Source organism: Notamacropus eugenii, chromosome 5 (genome assembly GCF_028372415.1).
Source record: "Notamacropus eugenii isolate mMacEug1 chromosome 5, mMacEug1.pri_v2, whole genome shotgun sequence".
Lineage (NCBI taxonomy): Eukaryota > Metazoa > Chordata > Mammalia > Diprotodontia > Macropodidae > Notamacropus > Notamacropus eugenii.
The window spans coordinates 8678817-8704606 of NC_092876.1; the positions used below are offsets into that span (position 1 = coordinate 8678817).

Sequence of the window (25790 nt, forward strand, 5' to 3'; positions counted from 1 at the left end):
CTGGGGCAATATTCTCTGGACTTTTTTGAGGTCAACAAGGGGAGGGTGAGAGCACTTATAGTTTACTCCACCATGTCGGCTCCCAGAAGTTCAAGTAGGTGACTTTCAGACATTTAGTCTGTGGGCTGAATGCCCAAAGAGTGGCTGCTTCTGTTACCACCAGCCCTGTGCTTCTCTCTTACTCAGTTCCACTGAACTTCTGTCCCGCACTGAAAGGCTTGGGAAACCACACTGCTTGTGATTCAGACCACCCAGGCTGGTCCTGCTCCATTATGGCTGTGACCTTTGTGCTCTGCTGCTTCCCAACTCCATGCAACAAATTCATCCTGTTGACCTTCCAGGCTGTCCTAGGCTGGAAATCTGCCACACTTTGTTGCCTAGTGGATTCCGTCTCTCTAAAATTTGTTCAGATTCACTTTTTAGAGGTATCTGAAGGAGTTTGTGGAAGAGCTCAGGTGAGTCCATATTTTCATTCCACCATCTTGGCTCCACCCCTCATAATACTATTATTAACATTTCTGCAAAGTGATTCCTTTTTTTTTCCTCTAGTGCACATTCCGGGTATACTCAATATATCCTTCCCTCTTCCACCTATTAGCCTTTTTAATATTTGAAGATAGTCTTCATGCAGCACCTAATTCTTGTCTCTTTTGGGTAGTAAATCCATAATTACTTGAGTTAAGCTTCATATACCATAATCCTCTAGCACCCTCCTGGTGATCCAGTTCTGAACATATTGTCAGTGCCTTTCTTCAAATGTGACTCCCTACCCACATGTAGACTATGGCCGAATAAGAGGGACTACCAAGTTTCCTTTTTTCAGGATAGCATGATGTGTTGTAGGATAGTTTTATCTTTCAGTTGTCGCGTTACATTCCACTCATTTTGGATTTTTAGGCCCCTGAACCATTCTCCTGCCCCTCTCCCCGCATTGTGTGTTCTAGCTAGCTTTCCTTCATTCTACACTTGTGAAGAACATCTGGCCCATCAGAATTGGGATTTTTGGATCTAAGTTTGTTGCACAATTGCAAGGCTTCTAGGTGTGAAGGTAATTGCAGCATTAACCATAGGAGACTGTCCCAAGAGTTACAGAATTATACTTGAAGACCCCTGTCTGTGGTGAACTATCCTTGAGTACTGGCATAACTTGCAGATAGGTGTGATTGTTGGAATAGTAAGAGGTATCTATGGGAGAACTGAGTAGTGGTGGAAATTTCATGATGGCATCTGGCTACATGAGTAGCCATGTCTCTTGCCACATCATAATTTAGTTTTAGGTTAGATAGTTCTCTTTTTATGTGACCATCTGATCTTTTTACATCTGGACCTAAACTTCTTGATAGTACAAGCTATTGGTTTTTGTGAACTTTATGGATTTTCTTTTCTCCCAGGGTTGTTTACAAATGGAATTTTAGGCAGGAAAGGTTTATCTCTGGATTCACTCCTTCCCGTTTGCCCAGACTGGCATTCTTTTCGAGCCTAGGCAGAGTTCTTGGGTTTCTTTAAAGCATATTTGCTCGTATCAGTACAACACCTTTTTGTGGAGTTCTCCAGATTGAAGCAAGCTGAGCTTCAACAGTTCTTTGGCCCTTTCCTTTCAACCTGTCTTACTAATTCTTTGTATCTAGGTGATGGTTTGTTTTAGTCACTGTATCTACTATAAGAACTTAATGATTTCTTGTAAATATGTGTCTTTACCTCACTTCCAAATTTCTTGAGCTGGAATATCTCAGGTTCAGATTTTTTATCTAGTTATAGAGTCTCCCTTTAGTTTGTGTTTTACATCTCTTTAGTATTCTGTGAATTCCAAACTTTTTCAGTAAAACTCTGTCATTCTGTTTTCATTTTTAATAGGAAGTTGTCATTGATTTCCTGACATTGATTTCCTTGGCACTCATCTCTTCCAAAACAAATGGCAATTCTTGAGTATGCCTGGTGTATGTGGCAATCTGACCCATATTGATAACAGCAAAACAATCCTGCTTCTCTAATTTGGTCTTGATAAAGAAGTTCTTGTATCACATTGATGGCATGAGACAAATATGTAGCTGAAAAGTCTAAAGGATGTTGTTAGAGAAATAAGTCACTGGAAAAAGAGAGAGGCTTCAGTGAGACTAAAGATAATTAACAGATATATCACCTGTTCATTTGGTACTACCATAACATCAGGAGAATGTGCAGATGACCTCTACCGTGTTGAATGGACCTGTTGTGGGGGATATAGGTAAGCACCTGAATGAGAATCCTTCAGGGAGGGCAGGTCTGAATAGGTTAAAAAAAATCACCAAATATTAGTTAGATGGGACCTTAGTGGCCATCTAGTCTCACCCATATACAAAATAATAATAACTAATATTTATGTAGCACTTATTATGTGCCAGGCACCATGGTACTTTACAATTGTCATCTTATTTGATCCCCACAACTCTGTGAGGTAGGAACTATTACTTCCCCTGTTTTACAGATAAGGAAACTGAGGCAAACAGGTAAAGTGATTTACCCAGGGTCACACAGCCTGTAAGTGTCTTAGGCTAGATTCAAATTCAGGCCTTCCTGCCTCCAGGCCTGATGCTGTATCCTCTGCACCACCCAGCTACTTCAAGGAACTCTCAATTTTGTTAGAACATTAGTCGCAATTAGGAATTAATGCCATATGAAAATCATCTGAATTAACTGGAGAAGAGAAGATTCAGGAGGAACACAAAAGCTGTCTTCAAGTTCTTAAAACCTGTCATGTGGGAGAAAAGATTAGAATTATTGTATTTAGTACCAGAAAGCAAAACTAGGAAAGACCGAATAAGAAGTCAGCCCTTGGCGTGGCACTCTGTCTACTGTGCCATCCTGGCTGCCCCAAAAGGAAGATCCTGCTGGAGCATATGCAATACATGGTTGTCCAGCTTTTGCTTGAAGACCTTCAAGGAGGAGTGAATCCACGACTTTTGCAGGTAGCCCATTCCATTTCTGGACAATTCTCATTAGGAATTTTTCCTGCCATCAAATTCAAATCTCTTTGTAATGCCACATATTATTTCTAGTTCTGCATTTCGGGGTTTCATAAGCAAATCTAATCCCTTCTCCACATAGTACTCCATTGGATACTTGAAAATAGCTATTATGTTACCACTGAGTCTTATCTTCTCCAAGATAAACATGTCCACTTCTTTCAGCCAACCCTCATATGTCATGGACTCCAGGTTCTTCCCAATCTCGGTTCATCTCCTCTTATTAATCACTTTCTAGCTTATTCATCTTCATCTTTGGAATGAATGCTTTCATTGATGAGACTGAAGAACTAGTAAAATATCCTTCCTTGAATAGATGCGAGGTGAATCCCTAGAGTTGTTTTTATTTGAATTTCTCTTCTTAGTGACTTCTAGCATTTTTTCCCATATAGTCGTTCATTTGTATTTCTGTTTCTGAAATGTCTTTTTACACATCTTTTGACATTGGGGAATAACTCTTGAATTGATACTTATGTAAATTCTTTGTAAATCTTTGCTTTGAAAATTTTACAGGGGATATCTCATAGAGAGATTTTTTCCTACTCATCATTTCCTTCCTTTGTCTGGATGTATTGTTGTTCACAGAAAAAGCTGTTTAATATAATCACAATTGTCTTTTTTGCCTTTGGTCATCTTTTCTCTTTCTTTTGGTTAGTAATTCTCCCCAAACTCTGAATCTGGGAGGTATCTCCTTTGCTGTTTTTTTATGTACTCTTTTTGCCTCTAGCCCACTTTTCTACTTTAAGATTATTGTGGTGTATGGTATTGTGAGTATGGCCCAAATCTCCTGGTGATCTTACATTCTGTACCACAATAACATCCAAAGAAGAAGAAGTTTGATAGATTTAAAGGTAAAGACTTATGTTTATACTTAAAAAAAATTCAGCCTAATAAGCACAAAGGAAGATAGAAAGTATAGAAAGGATATGGAAACTTGAGTGAAATTTGTAGAAATCCATTTGACAATAGTGCAAAATGGCTGCAAAGAAAGTGAAATAGCCTTGCGCTGTAATAATCAAGATATGGTGTTCAGCAATGGGGTAGGTAGGTGGCACAGTGGAAAGAGTGCCAGACTTGGAGTCAGAGAGACCCATGTTTGTAGGTTCATTTTTGGCCTTAGACACTTACTAGCTCCATGATCCTGAAAAAGTCATGTAACCCTTTTTGTCTCAGTTTCCTCATCTGTTAAATGAACTAGAGAAGGAAAAGGCATATCTAATATCTTTGCCAAGAGAATCTAAAATTGGGGTGATGAATAGTTGACTTGACAACCACAGTGTCCATGAACACTAGGGGGTGTTTCGGTCTTTAAGTCCCCATCCTTCTTGACCTCTTGTTGATCATCTCTTCTTCCTGGATACTCTCTCCTCTCTTGATTTTCATGACCTCATGCAGTCTTGGTTCTTCTCCTTCCCATTTGGCCACTCCTGAGTCTCTTTTCCTGTTTTTTCATCCATGTCACATCTACTCACCATAAGCATACCCAGGTCTGTCTTGGACCCTCTTTGTTCTATATGCTCTCTCACTGGTAGATCTCATTAGTTATAATGGACTCACATGACCCTTTCTATACAGATGAATTTCATATCTGTTAATCCAGCCCTGCTCATTCTCCTGAACTTCAGTTCCATATCAGCAACTTCTTGGGCATTTTGATTCCCTTAGGCATCTCAAACTCAACATATTTAAAACAGAACTCATTGTATTTCGCTACACTCCTTCCCTCCTCTGTGCAGTGTGCATTCATCCTCCCAGTCACCCAAGTTTTCAGCTTTGATGTCATTCTCCCCACCACACACTCACCCTAAATATCCAGTCTGTTGTGAAATCTGTCACTTCTATCCAGTTTCACAGTATCTTTCCTCTATGTCCTCTTTTTTCCCCACTCACAGCCACAATTCTAGTTCAGGCCTTCATGAAACACTTGAGGACACTATTGTAATGAGCTTTTAATTGACTTCCTTGCCTCCTGTGTCTCCCATTACAATCACAGAGCTGCCAAAGTGATCTTCCTAAAGCATAGGTCTGATTGTGTCACCTCCCTTTCCACACTCCCAATGAGTAAACTGCAGTGGCTCCCTGTAACTTCTAGGTTCAGATACAAAGTCCTTTGGCATTTAAAACTCTTTCCAACCTGACCTCTTCTCATCTTTTCAGTCTCCTTATGCTCTGCTCCCCTCTCTGTACTCTAAAATCAAGTCATCCTGCCCTATTTGCATTGCCTTGAACATGGCACTCCTTCTCCCATGTCCATACCTTTGCATTGGCTATCCCTCATACCTGGAGGGCTCTCCCTCTCTCTCTCCACTTTGTCCTGACTTCACTGGCTTTCTTCAAGTCTCAGCTTGTTTCACCTTCTGTAAAAGGCTTTTCTCATTACCTCCCTCCCCCCCCAGCCTCCTAGCTGTTAGAGTTTTGCTTCCTAAGGTAACCTTCAAGTCTTAGATTTACCTGTTTCTTTGTTATCTTCCCCATGAGAATATAAGGCTCTTGTGCTTGGGGAATATTTTTACCTTACTTTGATTCCCCAGTACTTCATGGTGTCTGGAATTAAGTAAGCACTTGATAAATGTTTATTGACTGACTGGTATAATTCCTCTGAATAGACTGTAGTTTATGAATGTTCCTTTTTAATGTGGTTCTTAAACCTGGATCCCAAAATCCAAATGTGGTTTGACTAGTAGAGCTTGCAATGACACAATTATTTTCTGGGAGCTAAACAATAGATCTGCTATTAGTGTCCCCAGTGTATGATTACCTTATGGAGGTGATTTAGGGGAAGCACAAGTTGGGCCTGTGCAGGATTGATCCCTTCAAGACTTAGGGGTAGTTGCCCCCACTTCTTGCCAGCCCCTGCAAGAAGGGTGACTAGGGAATGCTGTTGGAGTTTGTGCTTCCATTATCAGCAATCCTCTCCTGAGAAAACTGGACTAGACTAAAGTAAGATTATAAAGATTAAAAAAGATTATAAAGTGTCTTTCCTGTCTAACCAAATCAAGAGTGAACCTGTGCTAGGAATGTTATGTTTGTGCTATGTTTTTCTGGCTTACAGATATCTTGGTAGACTTTAACCTGTTGTGTGTTAGGAATCCAGACCCATTCTCACCTCAAACTCATGCACTCTGAACTTCTGGCTTTATTAACTTTTCCATACAAGCTTTTAGGGACTAAGAATTTTCCATTAGAGATATCATATCTCTTCATGATTCCAATCACTACAGATCACAGATGATTCCCTTGGGAATAAGTTTGTAGTTCCCAGAATTTAAATTTTGTAAATTTAGTAATTTTCATTCAGACCTGTTAATAAAGTTTCTCTGAAATCTAGAGGTACTTTGAGTTTCCTAGAATGTAATTCACTTAGTCCTAGTTACTTACACATATTTAAAATGAGAAGATGCCTGGTTTTTGTTTTTTATCTTAACATGTTTTGGGTAATATTGAATTGCACCTTGAAATATTTATTCTGTTCTTTCCAAATTGTTGATCATTTTCTTTAGGAGAGGAAACAAGATCTAGAATTTACACGGTAAAGCAGATTCCTCTCATCCAGCACAGAGTACATTGGAAATTCATGCTTTTTAAATTGCTTTCAGAGTTCCTTAGTCAGACACCACGTATGAAAGAGCAGAGTCAACTGTAAATCCATCTATTTCTCCAGAAGAGTCATCTCAGGAAAAAGTTAAGATTGATGGTTACTGGAAATACAAAATGGGAAAAGCCTGGGAACATGATGTAAGAGTAGACCAAAAGAATTGCAGTCAGGGTAGACAAGCCAGTCAAGAGACAATTATCAACAGAGAAGTGGATACTAAGTCTGTGTTTGAAAGTTGTTTCACTCTGGGGTCAATCCTTGGTCCACAAGAGGGAGTTCACACTAGAAAAAATCTTCAGGAGTATGGTACATATAGAAAGAATTTAAAACAGCGTTCAGAACTAGGTGAACATAAATAGAGTCTTTTGCAAGAATAATCTTTGTAATTGTAATATATGCAGCAAGTCATTCAGTTACCCTTCAGACCTTATTCACTCTAATAAAGAACATAGTGAAGAAAAAGTATATAAATGTAATGAGTGTAGGAAATTCTTCACCAATAGAAAATCCCATAGAAGTCAAAAGAGAATTCATACTGGAGAGCAACCCTTTGAATGTAATCAATGTGGGAAAGCCTTCAGGCAAAGTTCTCATCTAACTGTATATCAGGTAATTCATAGTGGAGAGAAACCCTTTGAATGTCACCAATGTGGGAAGTTCTTTAGCCTTAGTGAACAGTTTATTGAACACAAGAGATGTCATGCTGGAGAGAAACCCTATGAATGTAATCATTGTGGGAAAGCCTTCAGCCAAATTTCTCAACTTACTTGACATAAGAAAATCCATATTGGATAGAAATCTTTTGAATGTGACAAATATAGGAAATCTTTTCTAACACAAACAGCTTTCTGAACTTGGATGTTTATATTACAGCAAAGAAACCTTCAGTGTATATAATTGGTGGAAAAATTTTCAGTTATAAATTTTACTGAATATTTTTAAGTAAGCTTCTTTCAGAGTGGAAAACAGTGAGGATAAGAGAGCTCATACCAGAGAGAAATTTCAAATGTTATAATGATGGCATTTCCCTTCACAAAGTAGATATCTTATTAAGCATGAAGAAAATTAATTGATACTTGGGTAAAGAAATACTTTTAAGGCAATGAGTGAGGGAAAGCTTTCACCTACAGTTTTTGTGATAGAATGTTTTTGTGAGAATTTATACTGGACAAATACCTTTTCAACAGTGGATGTAGAGAATCCTTTATTTGCCTTAAACAACTTACTAAACTTACTAGGTCTCCCAGTGCATCCTGGGTCATCTCCATTCATCCTGAGGCATATCAGGTCACTGGATTCAGATGGCTCTGGAGGAGAAGTGAGGTTGGTGACTTTGCACAGCCCTCCCTCACTCAAAACAAAGTCAAGTGCAAGTCATGTCATCATTTCTCTGATGGCATGGTCTTCTTTGGCAACGAAGGGCAAACACACACACACAAAAGGTCTCAGTTTTTGTTGTTCATTCATTTCAGTCATGTCCAACTCTTCAAGACCCAATTTGAGGTTTTCTTGAAAAGGATACTAGAGTGATTTACTATTTTCTTTTCCAGCTCATTTTACAGATGAGGAAAGTAAGGCAAACAGAGTTAAATGACTTTTCTGGGGTCACACAGCCAGTAAGTGTCTGAGGCTGGATTTGAACTCAAGTCTTTCTCACTCTCACTGTGCCACCTAGCTGCCAAAAGGCTCCCTCCACTATGCCCACTCCAATGAACTTTACCTGCTTAGGAAATTTTTCCCAGTGACCCTTGTAATAGAGAGAAGCCAGCTGCCAAATGCAGTCATTTTCTTTTCCCGGGGAAGAGTTAACCTTTATTAAGCACCAACTTAGCCTGTGCTAGGCTCTATGGTAAATCCTAGAGATATAATGGGGAACTGAAGGGGTGGGTTTAGCTGTGGGAAATACTAGTAGAATCCGCAACATGGGTGTGCTTTAAGGTGCCCAGTTGAAAAAGTAGACCTGGTATGGAGCAGACTTCAGAGCAAGAGGCATTTTCAGCTTGATCACTTGCTGATGAGATCTCTTATAAGGTATCTTTTTCAAACAAGGTGAAAATAGATGATCATTCCTTGATGTTCTCTTGTTCCTCAGTCTGTTATTGCAGATAAAAACTAGATAAGAGCAAGGAGTGTGCAAAAAGAGATAATTCAGTAAGCATTTATTAAGCATATATGTGCCTCCCAGTCTCTCTATAAGTTTTAGGTCCTAGAACTGTGGATAGATGCACATACAAATCCAAATGCTGCCCCATCAAAGAGTTTACATTTTGCTAGGGGAAAAACATGTACACACATAATACATACAAAATTAGTGTGTGTGTTTGTCCTTCAGAGCCATCAGAATCCAGTGACATGATATACCTCAGGATGACTGAAGATGACCCAGGGTGCACTGGGAGAGTTAGTGAGTTTAGTAAGTTGATAATAAAACTTAATTTTTACCTCCTAATCATACCTGTTGCCTTTTAGAAATGATATTTTGTTTGTTTCTGTTGATTATTATCTGAGGCCTTTCCATTTAAGCTCTGACAGCTATTAAAGCAAGGTATTAAAATAAACTGAACTTTGAACTGGACCCTTAAGTCACTGTATCACAAAGTGTTAAATCAAGTTCTTGAAATATAATGAAGTATATTCAATCATATTTTTCTCACAAAAACAGAATTGAGGGCAAAAGGTGTTTTTGCACTATTAGTAAGTTATTTAAAATAATGTATCTCATTCTTTTAAAATGTATTTTATTTATATTATCATTTCTACTTTGCTATGTATATAATTATTAGTACAGCATTATTTATTTTATAAATTTACATATGTTGGGAGGTACTCAAAATTTTTTATTGATAAAACTGTATAGTTAAAAAATTTTGGAAACTACTTTTAGAGAAACTGAGAACTGATTCTCTTTGGATGGATTTTAAAATCTTTGCTCCAAAATACATTTATCAAATATTTATTGTTCAGAGAACTTTGCTAGGCATTGGAGGAGATACAAATTTTACATGACAATTCCTGCTTTTAGGTTATGGTGTACAAATAACTATATTTAGTGACATCTGATTTAATCACCGTAGATACTACTTTTTGTGATAGAAATTCTTCCATCACCTTTCCAGAGTTTCTCTATTTGTTTTTTAAAAATCCATTCCCCTATAGCCATTCTTACCTAATCAGGTCTATGGACTTACTGTTCCTCCTCATAAAACCTCCATATATTTCTGTGATTCTTGGAGAGTCTCTGATTATACTCTATTCTGGCTTCATAGGTATTCCCCAATACACAACATTGCATTTCTCCCCTTTGTCTTTGTATGAGCTGCTTTCCTGTGTTCTTTCAAGGTAGGGTTCAGGAGCCACTTCCAATGCAAGGCTTTTGCTCATCCTTCACTGGTATAGCTTTCTACCTCTTTAAATTACTCAGTGTTACCTTTTGTATATTTCATATTTCCTTGCTTATGTACATGTAATCCTCCAGTAGACTCTAGCCCCTTGAGGACAGAGACAGTTTTATTTCTATCTATGCCCCCACTGCCTAGCATACTGTCTTACACAAAATAAGCACTTAATAAATGTTGATTGAGTTAAACTGACTTATGTCCTGGCAGTTTAATGTTGAAAATAACTGGAAATCCCAGTTCAACTGCTGGAAAAGTGGCCATTCATGTCATTTCCAAAATGGGGATAGGGTAGCATCTTATGTTATATGCTACTCTGAGATTCTACTATTCTTTGTGACTAAATCCTCTCTAGAATGGGGCAGCTGGTGGCACAGTGCATAAAGTACTGGATATGTGGTCAGGAAGACTCATTTTTACAATTTCAAATCTAACCTCAGACACTGACTAGCTGTGTGACCCTTGGCAAGTCACTTAATCCTATTTGTGTCAGTTTCCTCATCTGTATAATTAACTGAAGAAGAAAATGGTAAACCATTCCAGTATATTTGCCAAGAAAACCCAAAATGAGGTCAAGAACATGAGTGAACAACAAAACTCTCTATAATCACTTCAAGTTCTAACTTTTATGAAAGCTATTTCTAGGCCTTTCTTTTTTAAAATTTAAATTTTTTGTTTTTATTTTCAGTTCTAAAGTCTCTTCTTCCCTACATCCCTTTCCCCATTGTAATGTTAATGACGTTAATGAGAGTTAAACATCTTCCCCCTCCATTAATGGGCAATCTCATGATGGCATGTTTATCTGGATTGTGGATAGTGGACAATTCTCTCATGCCTTCCTAGTCACCAACAGAGTGAAACAGGGCTGTGCGCTTGCTCCCATGCTTTTCAGCATGATGTTTTCAGCCATGTCAAATGCTTTCAATGAGGATGAACACAGCATCAACCATACTGATGGTAAATTCTTCAATTTGAAAAGGCTACAAGCCTCCAAAGTAGAGGGAGTGTTGGTGCATGATTTTCTGTTTGCAGATGATTGTGCGCTCAATGCAGCCTCTGAAGCTGAGATCCAACAAAGTATGGATCAATTCTCTGCTGCCTGTGCTAATTTTGGCCTAATAATTAACACCAAGAAAACACAGGTGCTCCTTCAGCCACCACCACACCATCTATACGTGAAACCATCAGTTACAATAAATGGAGAAGTTTTGAATGCTGTGGATAAATTCACTTACCTTGGTAGTGTACTTTTCAGGGATGTAGACATTGACAATGAGGTTGATGCATGCATTGCCAGGGCTAGCTCAGCGTTTGGGAGGCTCCGAATGAAAGTATGAACAAGAAGTATTAGACTGGCTACCAAACTGAAGGTTTACAGAGCAGTTGTACTGATCTCATTGTATGTCTGTGAAACATTGTCAGTCTACCAGTGCCATGCTAGCAATTGCTTCCATTTGAACTGTATTAGGAAGATTCTGAAGATCACCTGGCAGGATAAGGTACCCGAAACTGAGGTCCATGCTTGAATCAAACGGCCAAGCATTCAAACTATGCTTCAGAGAGTGCAGCTCTGATGAATTGCCCACATTGTTTGAATGCAAAATGTATGCTTGCCAAAAAGACTATTTTATGGAGAACTCACATGGGTCAGGCAATCACATGTGGTTAGAAGAAGCAATACATGGACACTCTCATTGTGTCTCTCAAGAACTTTGGATTTGATTGTGTGACATGGGAGACACTGGCACAGGATTGCTCAACATGGCATGCCTACTTCAAAAAGGGTGCTATGCTCTATGATTAAAGCAGAATTGAAACAGCACAAAGGAAATATAGGATGCCCACATTTGGAGTATTCACCCCAAATGTTCACAGGGACTTTCAGTGCCCAATTTGTGGCAGAGCATTTCAAGCTCGCATTGGACACATTGAAACTTGACTTTTGTCATGGGTGATGTCATTTTGGTCCTCTTCAAGAATGAAGGTCAGCAATCTACCAATCAACTAATGGGCCTGCCCATTAAGGGAAGCTTGATTTGGGGAGATTTGTTTTGTAGGAAGGCCCACACCTTTTGTTAATTTCTAATGAGGCACTTGCTCTCAAAGGTTGTGATGCCCTCTGGCTCTGAAAAGTATATAAATACTCTGAGGTGAGGTTTTATTTTGGAGCTTACTCATTGGAAGTATTTGTTTGACCAGATGAGATTCTGGGTAGCTGCTAAGGAGCCCTTGGCTTTGAAAACCCAGATGTTGTTTCTTCTTGTGGAAAAACTTTCAGCTGAAGTTCTCTCTGGTGTGTATGTAATGGTCAGACAGTTGGATCTGGTCTGTTGATCTGTGTGTTGATATATATTGCTTATGGTCAGACAGTTGGAAGCCCTGTCTGTTGTTCTTTATTTCTCTATTTGTATTTTCTCTGAAGTTCAGGGGGCTGACTTTTCCCCTGAACTAAGTGCATGATATATGTGCTTGATTAAAGTAGATTGTTGACTCCTCAAAAGTTGCTTTCCTTTTAGAAAGGCAAATCAAAGAACCTGTGATAGCAGGCCATCCTGGATGTGTCAGGGTGCTTGCTTTTACACCCACCCATTGAGAAAGCAAGAAATATGATGCCCTTTTTACATATGAATCCAGACCCACTTTCAATTAAGCATGTCAGTATGATAGCAAACTAAAGGTAGCAGCAAGAAGGTAATCTGTGGGACCCTCCAATAGGCTGCCAGGGGCATACATGGAATTGAAAGAAATTTATTCACCGCAGCCAAAATATTAGGTGACCTCATTGATGATGAGTCTCTCCATACTTAACTAAGCTCTTTTTCAGACAACAGGCATTGTCAATTTGCCCACTCATACTCCAAACCCTTTCTAGCTTTTTAGGACTTGCCAAAGTGTATATTCCATGGGGCTAATCTTGAGGAATCTTCAGTCTCTTTCATGCCATTATAACTGGGTTCAAGGTGAACCATGTTCATTTGCTCCTCCCCAACCCATCAAGGAAAACCCAGAAAGATATATAAGCCATAGGTTCTACCAAGTGAAAGGAGAAGAAACAAGAGTGTGTCTTCTTCTAAACTCATTTATAGATTGAGACATATTTTGGAGGAAATAGGGCATGTCCAATGTGGGACGCACACATATTTATAAGAGGAATTTTTTTCTTGCTTTCTCAGTTGGGGGAGGGGGAGAGAAGAGAATGTGGATCTGAAAATCAAGTAAAATTTAATAAAATAAATTGTAAAGCAGCAGAACCCACAAAATGACAGAGTGAAACAAATTTCCAGCTCAAGACAACCTGGAAAGTCAACAGGAAAGGTCTGTTGCACTGGGCTGGGCGAGGAGTGCAGTCGAGCGTGGGCTATGCCAGCACAAACATGCTAGAACAGGGCTTAGAGGACTGAATCACTGGCATTTAGGGCAGTTTCCAGACTTCTTAACCTTAAAACACCAGAGACAACTTTGACAGTCAGTAGAAAAAGTCTGTTGGACCTGTGTGATAAAGGAGCATGGTCCAACTCAGCCCTGGTTTGGTGGTGACAGTGGTGACAGCCTTTGTGGCTGCTTCTGGAACTTTTAGCCCACAGATGGTAGGGGGATCAAGTGTCTGATCAGAGGGGGATTGCAGAGATATCTTTGCTGGGTGCTGAGGCTAGATTCTCTTGCTTTGCCAGTGCTTTGATCTATGTTGTAGTCCTGGGTGGTGATCTTGGAGTGAGGAGGAGTGCTGGCATGGCAGAACCTGTGGCAGTAGTGCAGAGGGAATTCTCACAGTTCCTAGGCAGAAAAGAGTGCTTGTGGTCAGTCACAGACCAGAGCACAGGTCAAGAGAGGAGTAAATACCTCTCCTTTGATCATACCATCTTGGAAGAGCTGAAAATTTATAGGACTCTAGAAGTAACTCTGAAAACAGCTGTGCAAAACCCCTGAAGCTTAGGACAGCACACCCCTCCCCCCACTGGAAGTAGAGATCTACCTTGACAAAGAGCTAAAAAGTCAAATAATTGGCTGGGAAAGTGAGCAAACAGTGGGGAAAAAAATCTGACTATAGAATCTCACTTTGGTGTCAGGGAAGATCAAAACATACAACCAGAAGAAGACAACAAAGTCAAAGCTGCTACATCCAAAGCTTCCAAGGAAAATATGACTTGTTTGCAGGCCATGAAAGAGCTCGAAAAGGATTTGAAGAATCAAGTAAAAGAAGTAGAGGAAAAATTGGGAAAAGAAATGAGGGTGAGGGTGATCATGAAAAATGAGTCAACAGCTTGCCACAGGAGACCCCCAAAATGCTGAAGAAAATAACACCTTAAAAATAGACTAACCCAAATGGCAGGAGAGGTCCAAAAAGCCAATGAGGAGAATAACTTAAAAAGCAAAATTGGCTAAATGGAAAAGGAGGTCCAAAAGCTCACTGAAGAAAATAATTCCTTCAAAATTAGAGTGGAACAAATGGAAGCTAATGAGTTTATGAGAAATCAAGAAATTATAAAACAAAGTCAAAAGAATGAAAAAATAGAAGACAATATCGAATATCTCATTGGGAAAACAACTCACCTGGAAAATAGATACAGGAGAGAGAATTAAAAAATTTTTGGTCTACCTGAAAGCCATGAGCACAAAAAGAACCTGGACATCATCTTTCAAGAAACTTTCAAGGAAAACTTCCCTGATGATCTAGAACCAGAGGGAAAAATAGAAAGTAAAAGAGATCCCCAAAAGAATATTCCTAGGAATATTGTAATCAAATTCCAGAGCTCCCAGAACAAGGAGAAAATATTGCAAGCAGCCTGAAAGAAACAATTCAAGTATTGTGGAAACAATCACAGTGACACAAGATGTAGCAGCTTTTACATTAAGGGATTGAAGGGCTTGGGTTATGATATTCCAGAGGTCAGAGGAGCTAGGATTAAAACCAAGAATCACCTACCCAGAAAAACTGAGTATAATATTCAGGGGAAAAATGAGAATTCAGTGAAATAGAGTATTTTCAAGCTTTCTTGTTGAACAAAGCTGAATAGAAAATTTAACTTTCAAATACAAGAGAAGCATGAAAAGGTAAACAGGAAAGAGAAATCATAAGGGTATTAAAGTCAACTGTTTACATTCCTACATGGGAAGATGATATTTGTAATTCAAGAGACCTTTCTCAGTATTAGGGTAGTTGTATATATACATATATATGTATGTATGTATGTATGTATATATATATATGTATACACACACACACACACATATATTGAGAAGGAGAAAGGGAGAGGTAGAATGGGGTAAATTATCTCACATAAAAGAGACAAGAAAAAGCTTTTACAATGGAGGGTTAGAGGGGAGTGGTGAGAGGGAATGAATGAACCTTACTATTATTGGATTTGGCTTAAGGAGGTGCAACAGCAAGCAAAGTAGGATCTTTGCTGTTTTTCTGGACTGAGTTTTAACTAATCAGATATGTGCACGTGGGCTCTAGCCAATCAGATATTGAGTAGAACTGTATATTAAGAGAGAGCTGGTGCAGAGAGAGCAGACCTGATGAGAGTCAGCCTGGAAGCAGTGTGTCAGCATTGAGAAGAGGAGAGCTGGGAGAAGGCCTAAGCCTGGGAGGTGTTGAACCTGAGAAGAGACCTCCAGGCTGAGAGAGGAGACCTCTGATAGCAGAGGCATGCTTTCCCCACCCGGAAAGTAAATAGAGCTGTAAGGTAGTAACACACCCATGAAGGTAAGCCTCTTGTGAGAGCTGTTAAAGTGAAGTGAGCTGTTAACACAGAGCTCTGGACTTTAGAGGTGAATTGAGATGATGGTGCTGGTGGTGTGTGTCAGTATTTTTGTCCTGTTGAGCTTTTTCTCAGAGGCAGAAGCTGCAGAGTGGAGCAGTTACCCTGTGCTATCAAAAGCTAGAAAGGATTTGGAGTATGAGTGGGCAAATTGACAATGCCTGTTGTCTGAAGAAGAGCTTAGTTAAGTATGGAGAGACTTGGTAGAATCCAGAATCCAGGACCCCACTCCTGGGCTTCAACAGGCCTCCTAAAAGGTTTTTATAATGACTAAAATGAAAAACAAACCATCCTCATGGATTTTTTAAAGGATTTGTCCCACAAACTACATCTGGAACTAGGAACAGGCAGTTCATGTTTTTCTTTTTAGAAGAATGAGAGAGGTTTGGAGCTCTTTGATTTAGTAAATGAGGTCCAAACTGTAGCTGAGCAAGTAAGGGGTTTTGATTGCCCTAAGTAAAAAAAAAAATTGATTGAAATTGACTTAATCGGAGGGAAGTGTATGCAGTATATGCAGCTGAAATATAAAAGAAAGTTGGGTAGTCTGTAATGGGTTTGAAAAATTTGGAAAGAGAAGTAAAGGCTGGAGGGCAAACTTGAGAGTTAGCTAAGTCTTGGGAACCAAGGGGAGGCACAACCTGCACAAAATGGGCAATAGTAAACCCTGACCCAGTGTCTGTGTGCCACCTGCAGATGGGCAAGTGTGACTTCTGTGTAAGTGGATAGATTGAGAATGAAAAATTTTGTAGTTTGATTTGAAAATCAGTAGAGCCAGTTACATTGGCTTAGGGGAAATTGATAAATAACATTTTCCTATGGGTGATAATTGGCGTAGAATACTGTCACTTTCAAAACCTTTATTAGTGGATTAGATGGAAATAGTGAATCTCACAATATGAAATGCTTCGAGTAAATAGCCCTTATGTAAAATGTATAAAATAATTGAAGTTACAAATTAAGGTTCTGTATGATACCATGTGGAAAATAGATCCAGGTGTATTGAATGTATCCTGCACCGGACTACTTTTCCCAGAAGTCACTGCTCGGAGCTGCCTGCTTTCTAGTCCCTGGACCGCTCTGGGTCAGTTGCCATGGAAACCGTCACCAACGAGGAATGGAAGCGAAGGGGCTAAAGCTGTCAGAGCTGGGGCCTGGGACCCCGAAGGAGGACTTCCAGTTCCTGCCGTCCTGTCTTCTCCACCCGGTGAGAGGCCGCCTCAGCCCCGCGTCCCTGCCCTCCCCGGGGCTCCCCCTTCCTCGCCCTTCCCGCCGAGCTGCTCAGCCCTTTTCTGCTCATCCCCTTCCCACTTTTCCTCTTCCTTCCCCCTTCCCTCCCTTCATCTTTTCTCCCTGTTCCTCTCCTCTCCTCCTCCCCTCTTTCCCTTGTCCCTTTCACTCTCCTTCCCTCTTCCCCTCTTTCCTTCTTTCTTTCCCCCACCCCACCCCTCTTCCACTCTCTTCCCCCCTTGCCTCCCCCCTTGCCTCCATTTTTTCCTTCTTTCCTCCTCCCCTCCCTGTTCGTTCTCTCTCTCTCTCTCTCTCTCTCTCTCTCTCTCTCTCTCTCTCTCTCTCTCTCTCTCTCTCTCTCTCTCTCTCTCTCTCTCTCCCCCCCCCCCTTTCTCTCTCTCTCTTTTTCTCTCTGTGTCTCTCCCACTCTCTGGCTCCCTCTCCCTCCCTCCCTTCCTCTCTCTCTCTCTCTCCCCCCCCTCTCTCTTTCTCTCCCTCCCTCCCTCTCTTTCTCCCTCCCTCCTTCCCTTCTCTCTCTCTCCCTCTCTTTCTCTCTCTCTCTCTCCTTCCCTCTCTCCCTCCCTCCTTCTCTCTCTCTCCCTCCCTCCCTCTCTGTCTCCCTCCCTCCTTCTCTTCTCTCTCTCTCCCTCTTTCTCCCTCCTTCCCTCCCTCCCTCTCTCTCCCTCCTTCCCTTCTCTCTCTCTCCTTCTCTTTCTCTCTCCTTCCCTCTCTCCCTCCTTCCCTCTGTCTCTGTCTCTCTCTTTCTCTCCCTCCCTCCCTCTCTCTCTCCCTCTCCCTCTCTCTCTCCCTCCCTCTCTCTTCCCTCACGCTTTCCCTTGTTTTTCTCTTCCTCCCCTTTTTGCCATTTCCAGACTGTTCAGATTCTCTGCCTCCTCTTTGGATTCCATATTGCAGAGTTAGGGCCCTATGGATTGGGAGGATTCTTCCTGGAGCTGAAACTCCTGGAATGAACCTGGTGGTGGGCCTGCACCGAGCCTCTGAGCCTGAGCTTAGGGGAGAAAGGCATTCAGTGGCATTTCTTCATTCATTTACTCATTCATTCATTTATTCATAGAATCAGTCATTTGCAGGCCTTGTGTTATCCATCCCTACTGCTGCCTTGGGCTAAATTGGGGCCCCAGAATCTCAAGCCAGGGGAAGAGGAGAGGGGGATGTTGGTTGTCTGTGGTTCCCCTTCAGGGACTTGTGTGTTGCCTTCGTTTCCCTTCACCCTCTCCTCTCATCTTGGGAACTTGGGGTGCAGAACTTTTCACTTATGCTGCCTGGGGCATCCATTGGTAAGAACTCTGGATTTAGGGACCTCAGTTTGGAATCCTGGCTGGGCCATCTACTTCTTGTAAATGGTGCAAACCTTGTCAGTTCTCTGGGTTTCAGGATCTTTGTCTGTAAAACCTGAGATGAGTTAATCTCTGAAATTCCCCTTAAGCCCTCAGTCTTTGATCCTGTAACCTCTCTTTTGTAGAAGTGTGAGTTTTACCAGTCACTTCTTTGGGGGTTTGAAGGAAATGCTATTGATTCCTTCTCAGGAGGCCATCCTTCAGTTACTTGAACGTAAAGTTTGTCTCCCAGGCAGCAAAGACTGTGGCCCATTTCCCTTCTCCTGGGAGCAGGGGAGCAAGGGTTTTGTCATCATCTTTTTCTTCTAACCTCAGGCCATTTCTGGAAGGGGGAATTTGATTTCTCTGGGACCAAGGAAATGCTAGCCTCTCATCTTTCTTCTCTGCTTCCCAGCTATGCCTCTGAGGATTCTGCTCTTTCCCAAGAGGAAAGCACTCAGGAGAGAATGGTCCCTGTGATTCCAACAGCCAGGTGCCAGGTTAGTTGGATTTTCTTCTTTGCTGAAATGATACCAAGATTCTTAGAGTTTGGCAACAATTCTGGTTCATATGCCAGAACTTAGTAAACTGGGTCCATTGTGATGGGTGCTCACTCCTTGAGGAATGCTTCCCAGGAGTTGCTGGTCAAGCCAATAAGCATTATTTAGTGCTTATTGTGGAAGGCACTGGGCTGAGCACAGGGAATACACAAAAGGGCAAACTCAATTCTCTGCCCTCACCTAGTTCACTCTAATGGGGAAGATAACATGGAAACCGTTGAGGCAGCAAGGTGGTGTAGTGGGTGGAAAGCTGGACCTGGTGTCAGGAAGACCTGAGTTCACATCCAGCCTCAGACACTTCCTAGCTATGGGACCTTGAGCAGAAACCTTCACCTGCCTCTGTTGCTCCTCTGTAAAATGGGGATCCTTCCAGGGTGTTGTGAAGATCAAATGAGATAATCTTTGATAAAGCACTTTGCAAACCTGGAGGCAACCTATAAGTAAGATGTATACAGGACAGATCGGAGATAATAATAAGTGTAAATAGGATGTATGCAGGACAGATCGGAGATAATCTCAGGAGGAAGGCATGTGTCCCTTTCCTTCTATGCCAATTAATTAAATTGCTCAGCTGTGCGCTCAATACTGAGCTTGGCGCTGTGAATTCAAAAGACATACAACTGATCTTGCAACTTATGAAGATTTCAGTTTTTTAAAGCAAGACCAACAATTTTATATGTATTAATGATAAGTTTTCTAGCATTGTTTTTATTTTGTACATTTATTATTTTATTTCCCCCCCATTACATATAAAACAAATTTTAATATTCCTTTTAAAACATTGAGTTCCAAATTTTCTCCTTTCCTTCCTTCCCAACTCCATCCCCCTCCCCCATCGAGAAGGCAAGCAATTTGATGTAGGTTATATGTATGTCTTTAGGCAAAATATTTCCATAATAGTCATGCAGTGAAAGAAAACAAACCAAAAGAAAACCTCAAGAAAAATAAAGTTAAAGCAGTGTGATTTAATCTGTGTTCTCAGACACCATCAATTCTTTCTCTGGGGATGGATAGCATTTTTCATCCTAAGTCCTTCAGAGTTCTCTTGGATCACTGTATTGCTGAGAACAACGAAGTCATGCACAGCTGATCATCTTACAATACTGCTATTACTTTGTACGTAGTGCAGTTCACTTTGCATCAGTCTAGCATTGTTTTTAAGAGGATCAAACTGAGAAAGTGCAGGCTTTCAAGACTTTAGAAATATGGGGAGAAAGATGTTGATATGAGTTCAGATGAGAAATGAAGGATTCCTGAAGAAAGTACATTTTGATTTGATATGGGTGGCATGTGGTTAGTTGGGGAAGAAAGGATTTAACCTGTTACTTGTGGAAACTGGTAAATCGTCCCTAGCCATACTCTCCTGTGGAAGGCAGGTCATGTTAGGGGAACATCATGAGATGATTTGGGATGGTACCCATTGTAGTAAGCCATGAGCACCATTCTCAAGTGACTGATTTCTGCCTTAATAGTGAGCAAATCTTTGACCTGAGCAGGGAAAACAAATGCTGCATGTGGAGAGAGGTGTGAAAGGCTAAATTTTAGGGGTTTAGAAGGTTGAGATGAAAGTATATGTGACCTTTCACTGAAGATAAACTCAAGGAGTTCTCTACAGAACTGTGTCATCCACCTATCCATCCACCTATCCATCCACCTATCCCACTGTTGCCAGATTCAGCTTCTTTATGCAGACACCTGATTATATCATTTGTTTGTCGAAGAGTCTTCAGTGAATCCCTATTCACTTGTGCATTACAGTTCACATTGTTTTCTTGAGCATTCAAGACCCTTAACAATTTGATATCATCCGTGCCCCTCCTTTTCTACTCTTATCTGAAAGAATTTTTCTCCTTGTGACCATGGCTTGAACAGTGATGTCAAATTTATAGAGATGAGGACTGCTAACTATGTATGATCCCCATGGGCACATATTGACTTAGTTTTAAATGTAAGGTTATCTGTCTTGTATTTTAATTTATTTTGCTAAGTATTTACCAATTCCATTTTAATCTGGTTCTGGCACACACAGGAGTGTTGGAGGCTACATATGGCCCATGATTGATATTTGTGGCCTAGAATCATGAATTGGATAACTGCCTCCCTCATGAATATTTCCTCCTGCTGTTTTCCTTGGTAATAAAATGACCTCTGTCCCCTGTACCTACCTGCTAAAATTCTATAAGGCACATCTGAACTATCCAAGAAACCTGTCCTTACCACTCAAATGAGATAATATTTGTAAGAGCACTTAGCACAATGCCTGGCACATGGTAACCCCAATATAAGTGCTTCTTTCTTTCCTTTCCCCTATTCATATCCTACAGCCAGTGATGAGATTTCTCTTCTTGCTTCTCACATCATATTTGGTCTCTGCCTCTTTTATGCACTCACCTTATATCCTTTGGCATAGTTTTCCACTCCATGGAAGCTCCATGAACAAAGGGACCATGCCTTCTTTAATTTTTTATCTCCCCCATTGCTAAATTCAGGACTCTGCATATAGTAGACTTTTTGAAAGACTAGATCTCCCTATCTCTTCTCAGGCTGAAAGTCCTGAGACCACTCAAAGGCCTGATCCTACTGTGATTTGTCCAGAAGCTTTGACCTCTGCAGTCTCTGACGTGGGCTGGTTTTCCTGTCCTTAGGCTACTTGGTGGCCTGTCTGTCTGGTCTCATGTACTCACATATTAAAGGTGTATTTAATTTGGACACTTGATCTATTCATTGGCTTAGCTCACTGATGCTCAGAACTCTGGAGCTTGAGAGATCCAGCAGCCTCCTTTTCCCTGGTAGCAAGGATTACAAGTGTCTGGCACCATGCCTGGCCTGTAAGAGATATTTAATCAGTACATTCTGAGGTGCCTGGGGGATATATTCCCAAATTGTGTATTATGTAGAATTGGGGGTGGTGGTAAAGGAGAGAGAGATAGAGACAGAGAGTGAAAGAGAAAGAGAAATGAAGTGAGCCCTGGAAGCAGTTCAACTAGGACCACAAGCTGGGGAATGCTGGAGGACAGAAAAGATAGAGGGGAGGGGAGAGAAAGGACAGGTCAAGTGATGACTGGGTAGTGCAAACTCAAAAGAGAAAACACTATCACTTATCTGAAATTGCCCTTTCCAAGGTACCAGTGATCTTTTCCTTACTAAATGCAATGACTCTTTCTCAGTGATCATCCTAATCTCTCTGTAGTGTTTCACAGTGTTGACCATCTCCTCCTAAATATTCTTTCCTACCTTGGCTTCCTTTTGTATTCCCTTCCCCCTCCCATTTCTATAATAGAGCTATCTTTCCCACATCTCAGGGGTTAGGGGCAATACCCACATGATCTGGAAAATCTGCCTAAATTTTTTTTGCCCTCCCTTTGTACTAGAACATAAGAGCATTTGGAATTATTATAGTATTAAAAGATAAAATACGTTGTCATTATATAATACCATAAAGAGACTTTATGCATTTCTGAGTTTCTAAACTATTTTTGTGTTAACTGCTGACCTTCACATGTCATCTACAGCTTCTTTAAACTCTCCCCAAATTCCCTTTTAATTTCTTATGCTGCCCCATGATATTTCAAAACCCCAATGGGGAAAGTTATTCTGTGGAAGCGATAACTGTGCTACTTTCTTCTGCTTCTCTTGCTTGTTCCAGGCTCTGCCCTATAATAATCTCATCATTTACATTATCATCTCTTCAGCCCTAACATCCTCTTAACTCCAGGCACATATTTCCAACTACCTCCTGGACATCTTCCCTTAGATGTAACATTTTATCTCAAATTCAACATGGCCTAAATTTAACTTGTTTTCTCCCTCTATAACTGACCCTTTTCCAAATTTTCCAACACCTAGTTGGGTAGGTGGTGCAGTTGGTAGAGTGCTGTACCTGTATGTGAGAGCTGTGTTCAAATCCAGTCACAGACATTTAGTAACTGGGTCATTCTGGGCAAAACACATAAGCACTAACTGCCTCAGTTTCTCCAACTATAAAATGGAGATCCTAATAATACCTATCTCCCAGGGTTGTTGTGAAGAGCTGAATGCCAATATATGATATCCACAGCATCTGCTATGGATATGCATGCATATTTCCAGGGTAAATTCGCAAAACATAAACTCTTCCTCAAAGACGAAACCAAAATATTTATTCAGATACGAGAAAGTCAGTTCCATCATGGTAACAAAGAAGTTAATACATATGTAATGCCAATGCAATATTTACAGCACTCATGACAGCCATGAATATTACAGCACAATTTAGAATCATAAAATACCACAGACTCTCTACATGGAAGGCAGAACCAAGACATTTATTTTTACTCAAATCCATCACAGAAAAAAAATCTATATACAATAACAATGTAGAGGACAGCATCATCCCCAAACCTTCCCCTTGCTTTGCTTCCCACAAACCAGGTCCATTACACTCATTTCAAGCATGCTGTCTTAAAAAAAATCACAAACAATCACAAAATCACTCACATTACCCAGGAACCTGCCTCATTCCTAGCTCTGACTGCTCTCAAGACTAACTTCCTCTCAGCTCTGCTGTAGCTTGGCCTCTTCCTGCTCTATCCATTCAGCATTCTCCTCCCACCACAGACTCCATGTGACTTAATGGGCCTATTAATGAATAGGAAAGATTTTCCAATTAAAATTACTATTACATTCGGCCCCAAGATCTTTCATATTCATTACATAGGTCTGTGGGGCAACTGGTGTCAACAGAACTTTACAACAATATAACAAGGAACACACAAAATGAGCACATAAAACAGTATCTTAGGGTGGGGTTTGAGCACAGACACCCCATCATTCCCCCCTTGAACAAATGGGGCCCAGAATCTTGGGGTAAGGGGTGAAGGTTTCTTCTATAGCTACTTCCTGCTGAGATTAGACATAGAGCTGTCCTGCCCCAACAGGTACCATTTGAGAGATCAGTTCTTTAGCTGGCATCCAGAGTTTGGTCAACTTGAGGTCCAGAGATGACACAGCACAGTCATGGATAGGGGGGTGACATCTGACTTAAGTGATCAGGCATCCTCAGGTGGAGGGTATTAAACCTGCAGAAAACAAATCTGACAAACAAGGTTAATAGACAAAAAGCCAAAAAGAAACAAGGAGACAATCACCAGAAGCAGGGTAGATATAGGGTCAACCATGTTTCTGGAGTCCATGAACCAATTATCATAGTCTCATTCACTATTGTTTATTTTTTCCCAATTTGCAGTTTTGAGGTCATCATTCTGGCTAGATATAACCCTCTTTAATCTGAGCTGGGGCCTGGCCAACCCCCCATTCACTCTGCAGGTGTGATGAATCTGGATGCAATGTTTCAGAATGATCTGCAGGGGCAGCTCCTACCTCCCTGCTCAGTCCAATATCAAGTCCCTATTCTCAATACATTTTGTATAGGTCCATTAGTTGGAATGCCATCTATTTGTCCAAAATCTACCCTACTGTCAACAGAGCAGCAAACAACTCTTTTCTTGACAATTCACTGTTCGTTCTTCAGAAAACCTATCTTTTTTCATTAATTCTCACCATCCAAGGTACCAGTGATTCTCCCATCTTTTTGGTGAACCAACTGAAAACATCTGTGACCTCCTGCTGAGGAAAATCCTCAATTACCTCCCCAAACACTGTGGGACCCCCAATTGCCCTGCTTCCTTCTTAGTACTGGCTGAAGCTTACCCTCCTCACTTGTTTCATTGTCCTCTCACGCATCCTCCTGGCCTGTGTATGGGCCCCAATCAAGCCCAACCTGGGTAAGGGCTGCATTCACCTATTTATTGTTAACTTTTCGTCTCCTGTGAGACAAACCAACAACAGCCCTGTCTTCTACCATCTGTAACTCTCCAGCTTCCTCTTCCAAAGGACAGCCTGAACACTGCAGAACAAAAAAACCTCTCCTGCAAACCAGCCAATTCCCTTTCCATCTGAGCCTTCCCCTCCAGCAACCCATCTCCTCATTTACATGCAATCTGAGGCAAAAATAGCCTTTTCTTTTCTGAGTCTCCCTAGCCCTTACTTCACCCTGGCTCACAAAGCTCCAGCCATCTTCTGGGGTGTGAATCCTTCCTCCATCCAGAACTTAACAGGTCCAGCCTCTCCTACATAGCCCTGCCATTTCTTTCCCTGGTTCCATTGTTATTCCCTGAAGATACCTTTCTAAGTCTCTGGGTTCTCCCTTCTGTAGCCTCGGTTCCCAGTTTTCACAAAGCCCCATGCCTTTAGCCCATTCTCTTTCTAGAGAGAAACAAAAATCCTTCCACCCTGGGATGTTCATTTCTTCCTCTGTTTCCTCTGCCTTTCTGTCTCCAAATAGAGGTCTGATATTTTGCAATCCCATCCCTGTCACTATTTGGAGCTCCAATGCAATATTCACAGTGCCCACTGCAGCCATGATTATCATGGCGCGATTCAGAATTGCGAAATACCACAGACTTTCCACATGGAAGGCAGAACCAAAACATTTATTCAGACCCAAATCCATCACAGAAAAGAAATCTATATACAACAACAATGCAGAGGACAATACCATCCCCAAGCCTTCCCCCTGCTAGACTTCCCACAAACCAGGTCCATTACACTCATCGCAAGCAGGCTGTCTTAAACAAAATCACAATCACAAAATCACTCACATTACCCAGGAGCCTGCCTCTTTCCTAGCTCTGACTGCTCTCAAGACTAACTTCCTCTCAGCTCTGCTGTAGCTTGACCTCTTCCTGCTCTATCCACTCAACAAACTCCACCCCCCCTTCATGTGACTTAATGGGCCTATTAATGAATAGGAAAAATTTTCCAATTCAAATTACCATTACAACCTATCACCAATCCAGGAAACAACTATCCCCAATCCTTCCCTCTGTCAGACCTCTCCACAAATAAGCTCCCTGAGGCAAAATTCCTCCCTCT

General features: G+C 41.0%; 1 protein-coding gene across 1 annotated transcript in view; it reads left to right on the forward strand.

Annotated features, from left to right (window-relative positions):
* Positions 1-25790, forward strand: part of LOC140503268 (uncharacterized) — a 78012-nt gene that overhangs the window by 28958 nt on the left and 23264 nt on the right. Inside the window, exons 4-5 of the mRNA XM_072607083.1 lie at positions 16788-16958; positions 18734-18818. Coding sequence (XP_072463184.1) covers positions 18786-18818 — 33 coding nt within the window. The 5' untranslated portion in view covers positions 16788-16958; positions 18734-18785. The remainder of the gene's footprint in view (positions 1-16787; positions 16959-18733; positions 18819-25790) is intronic.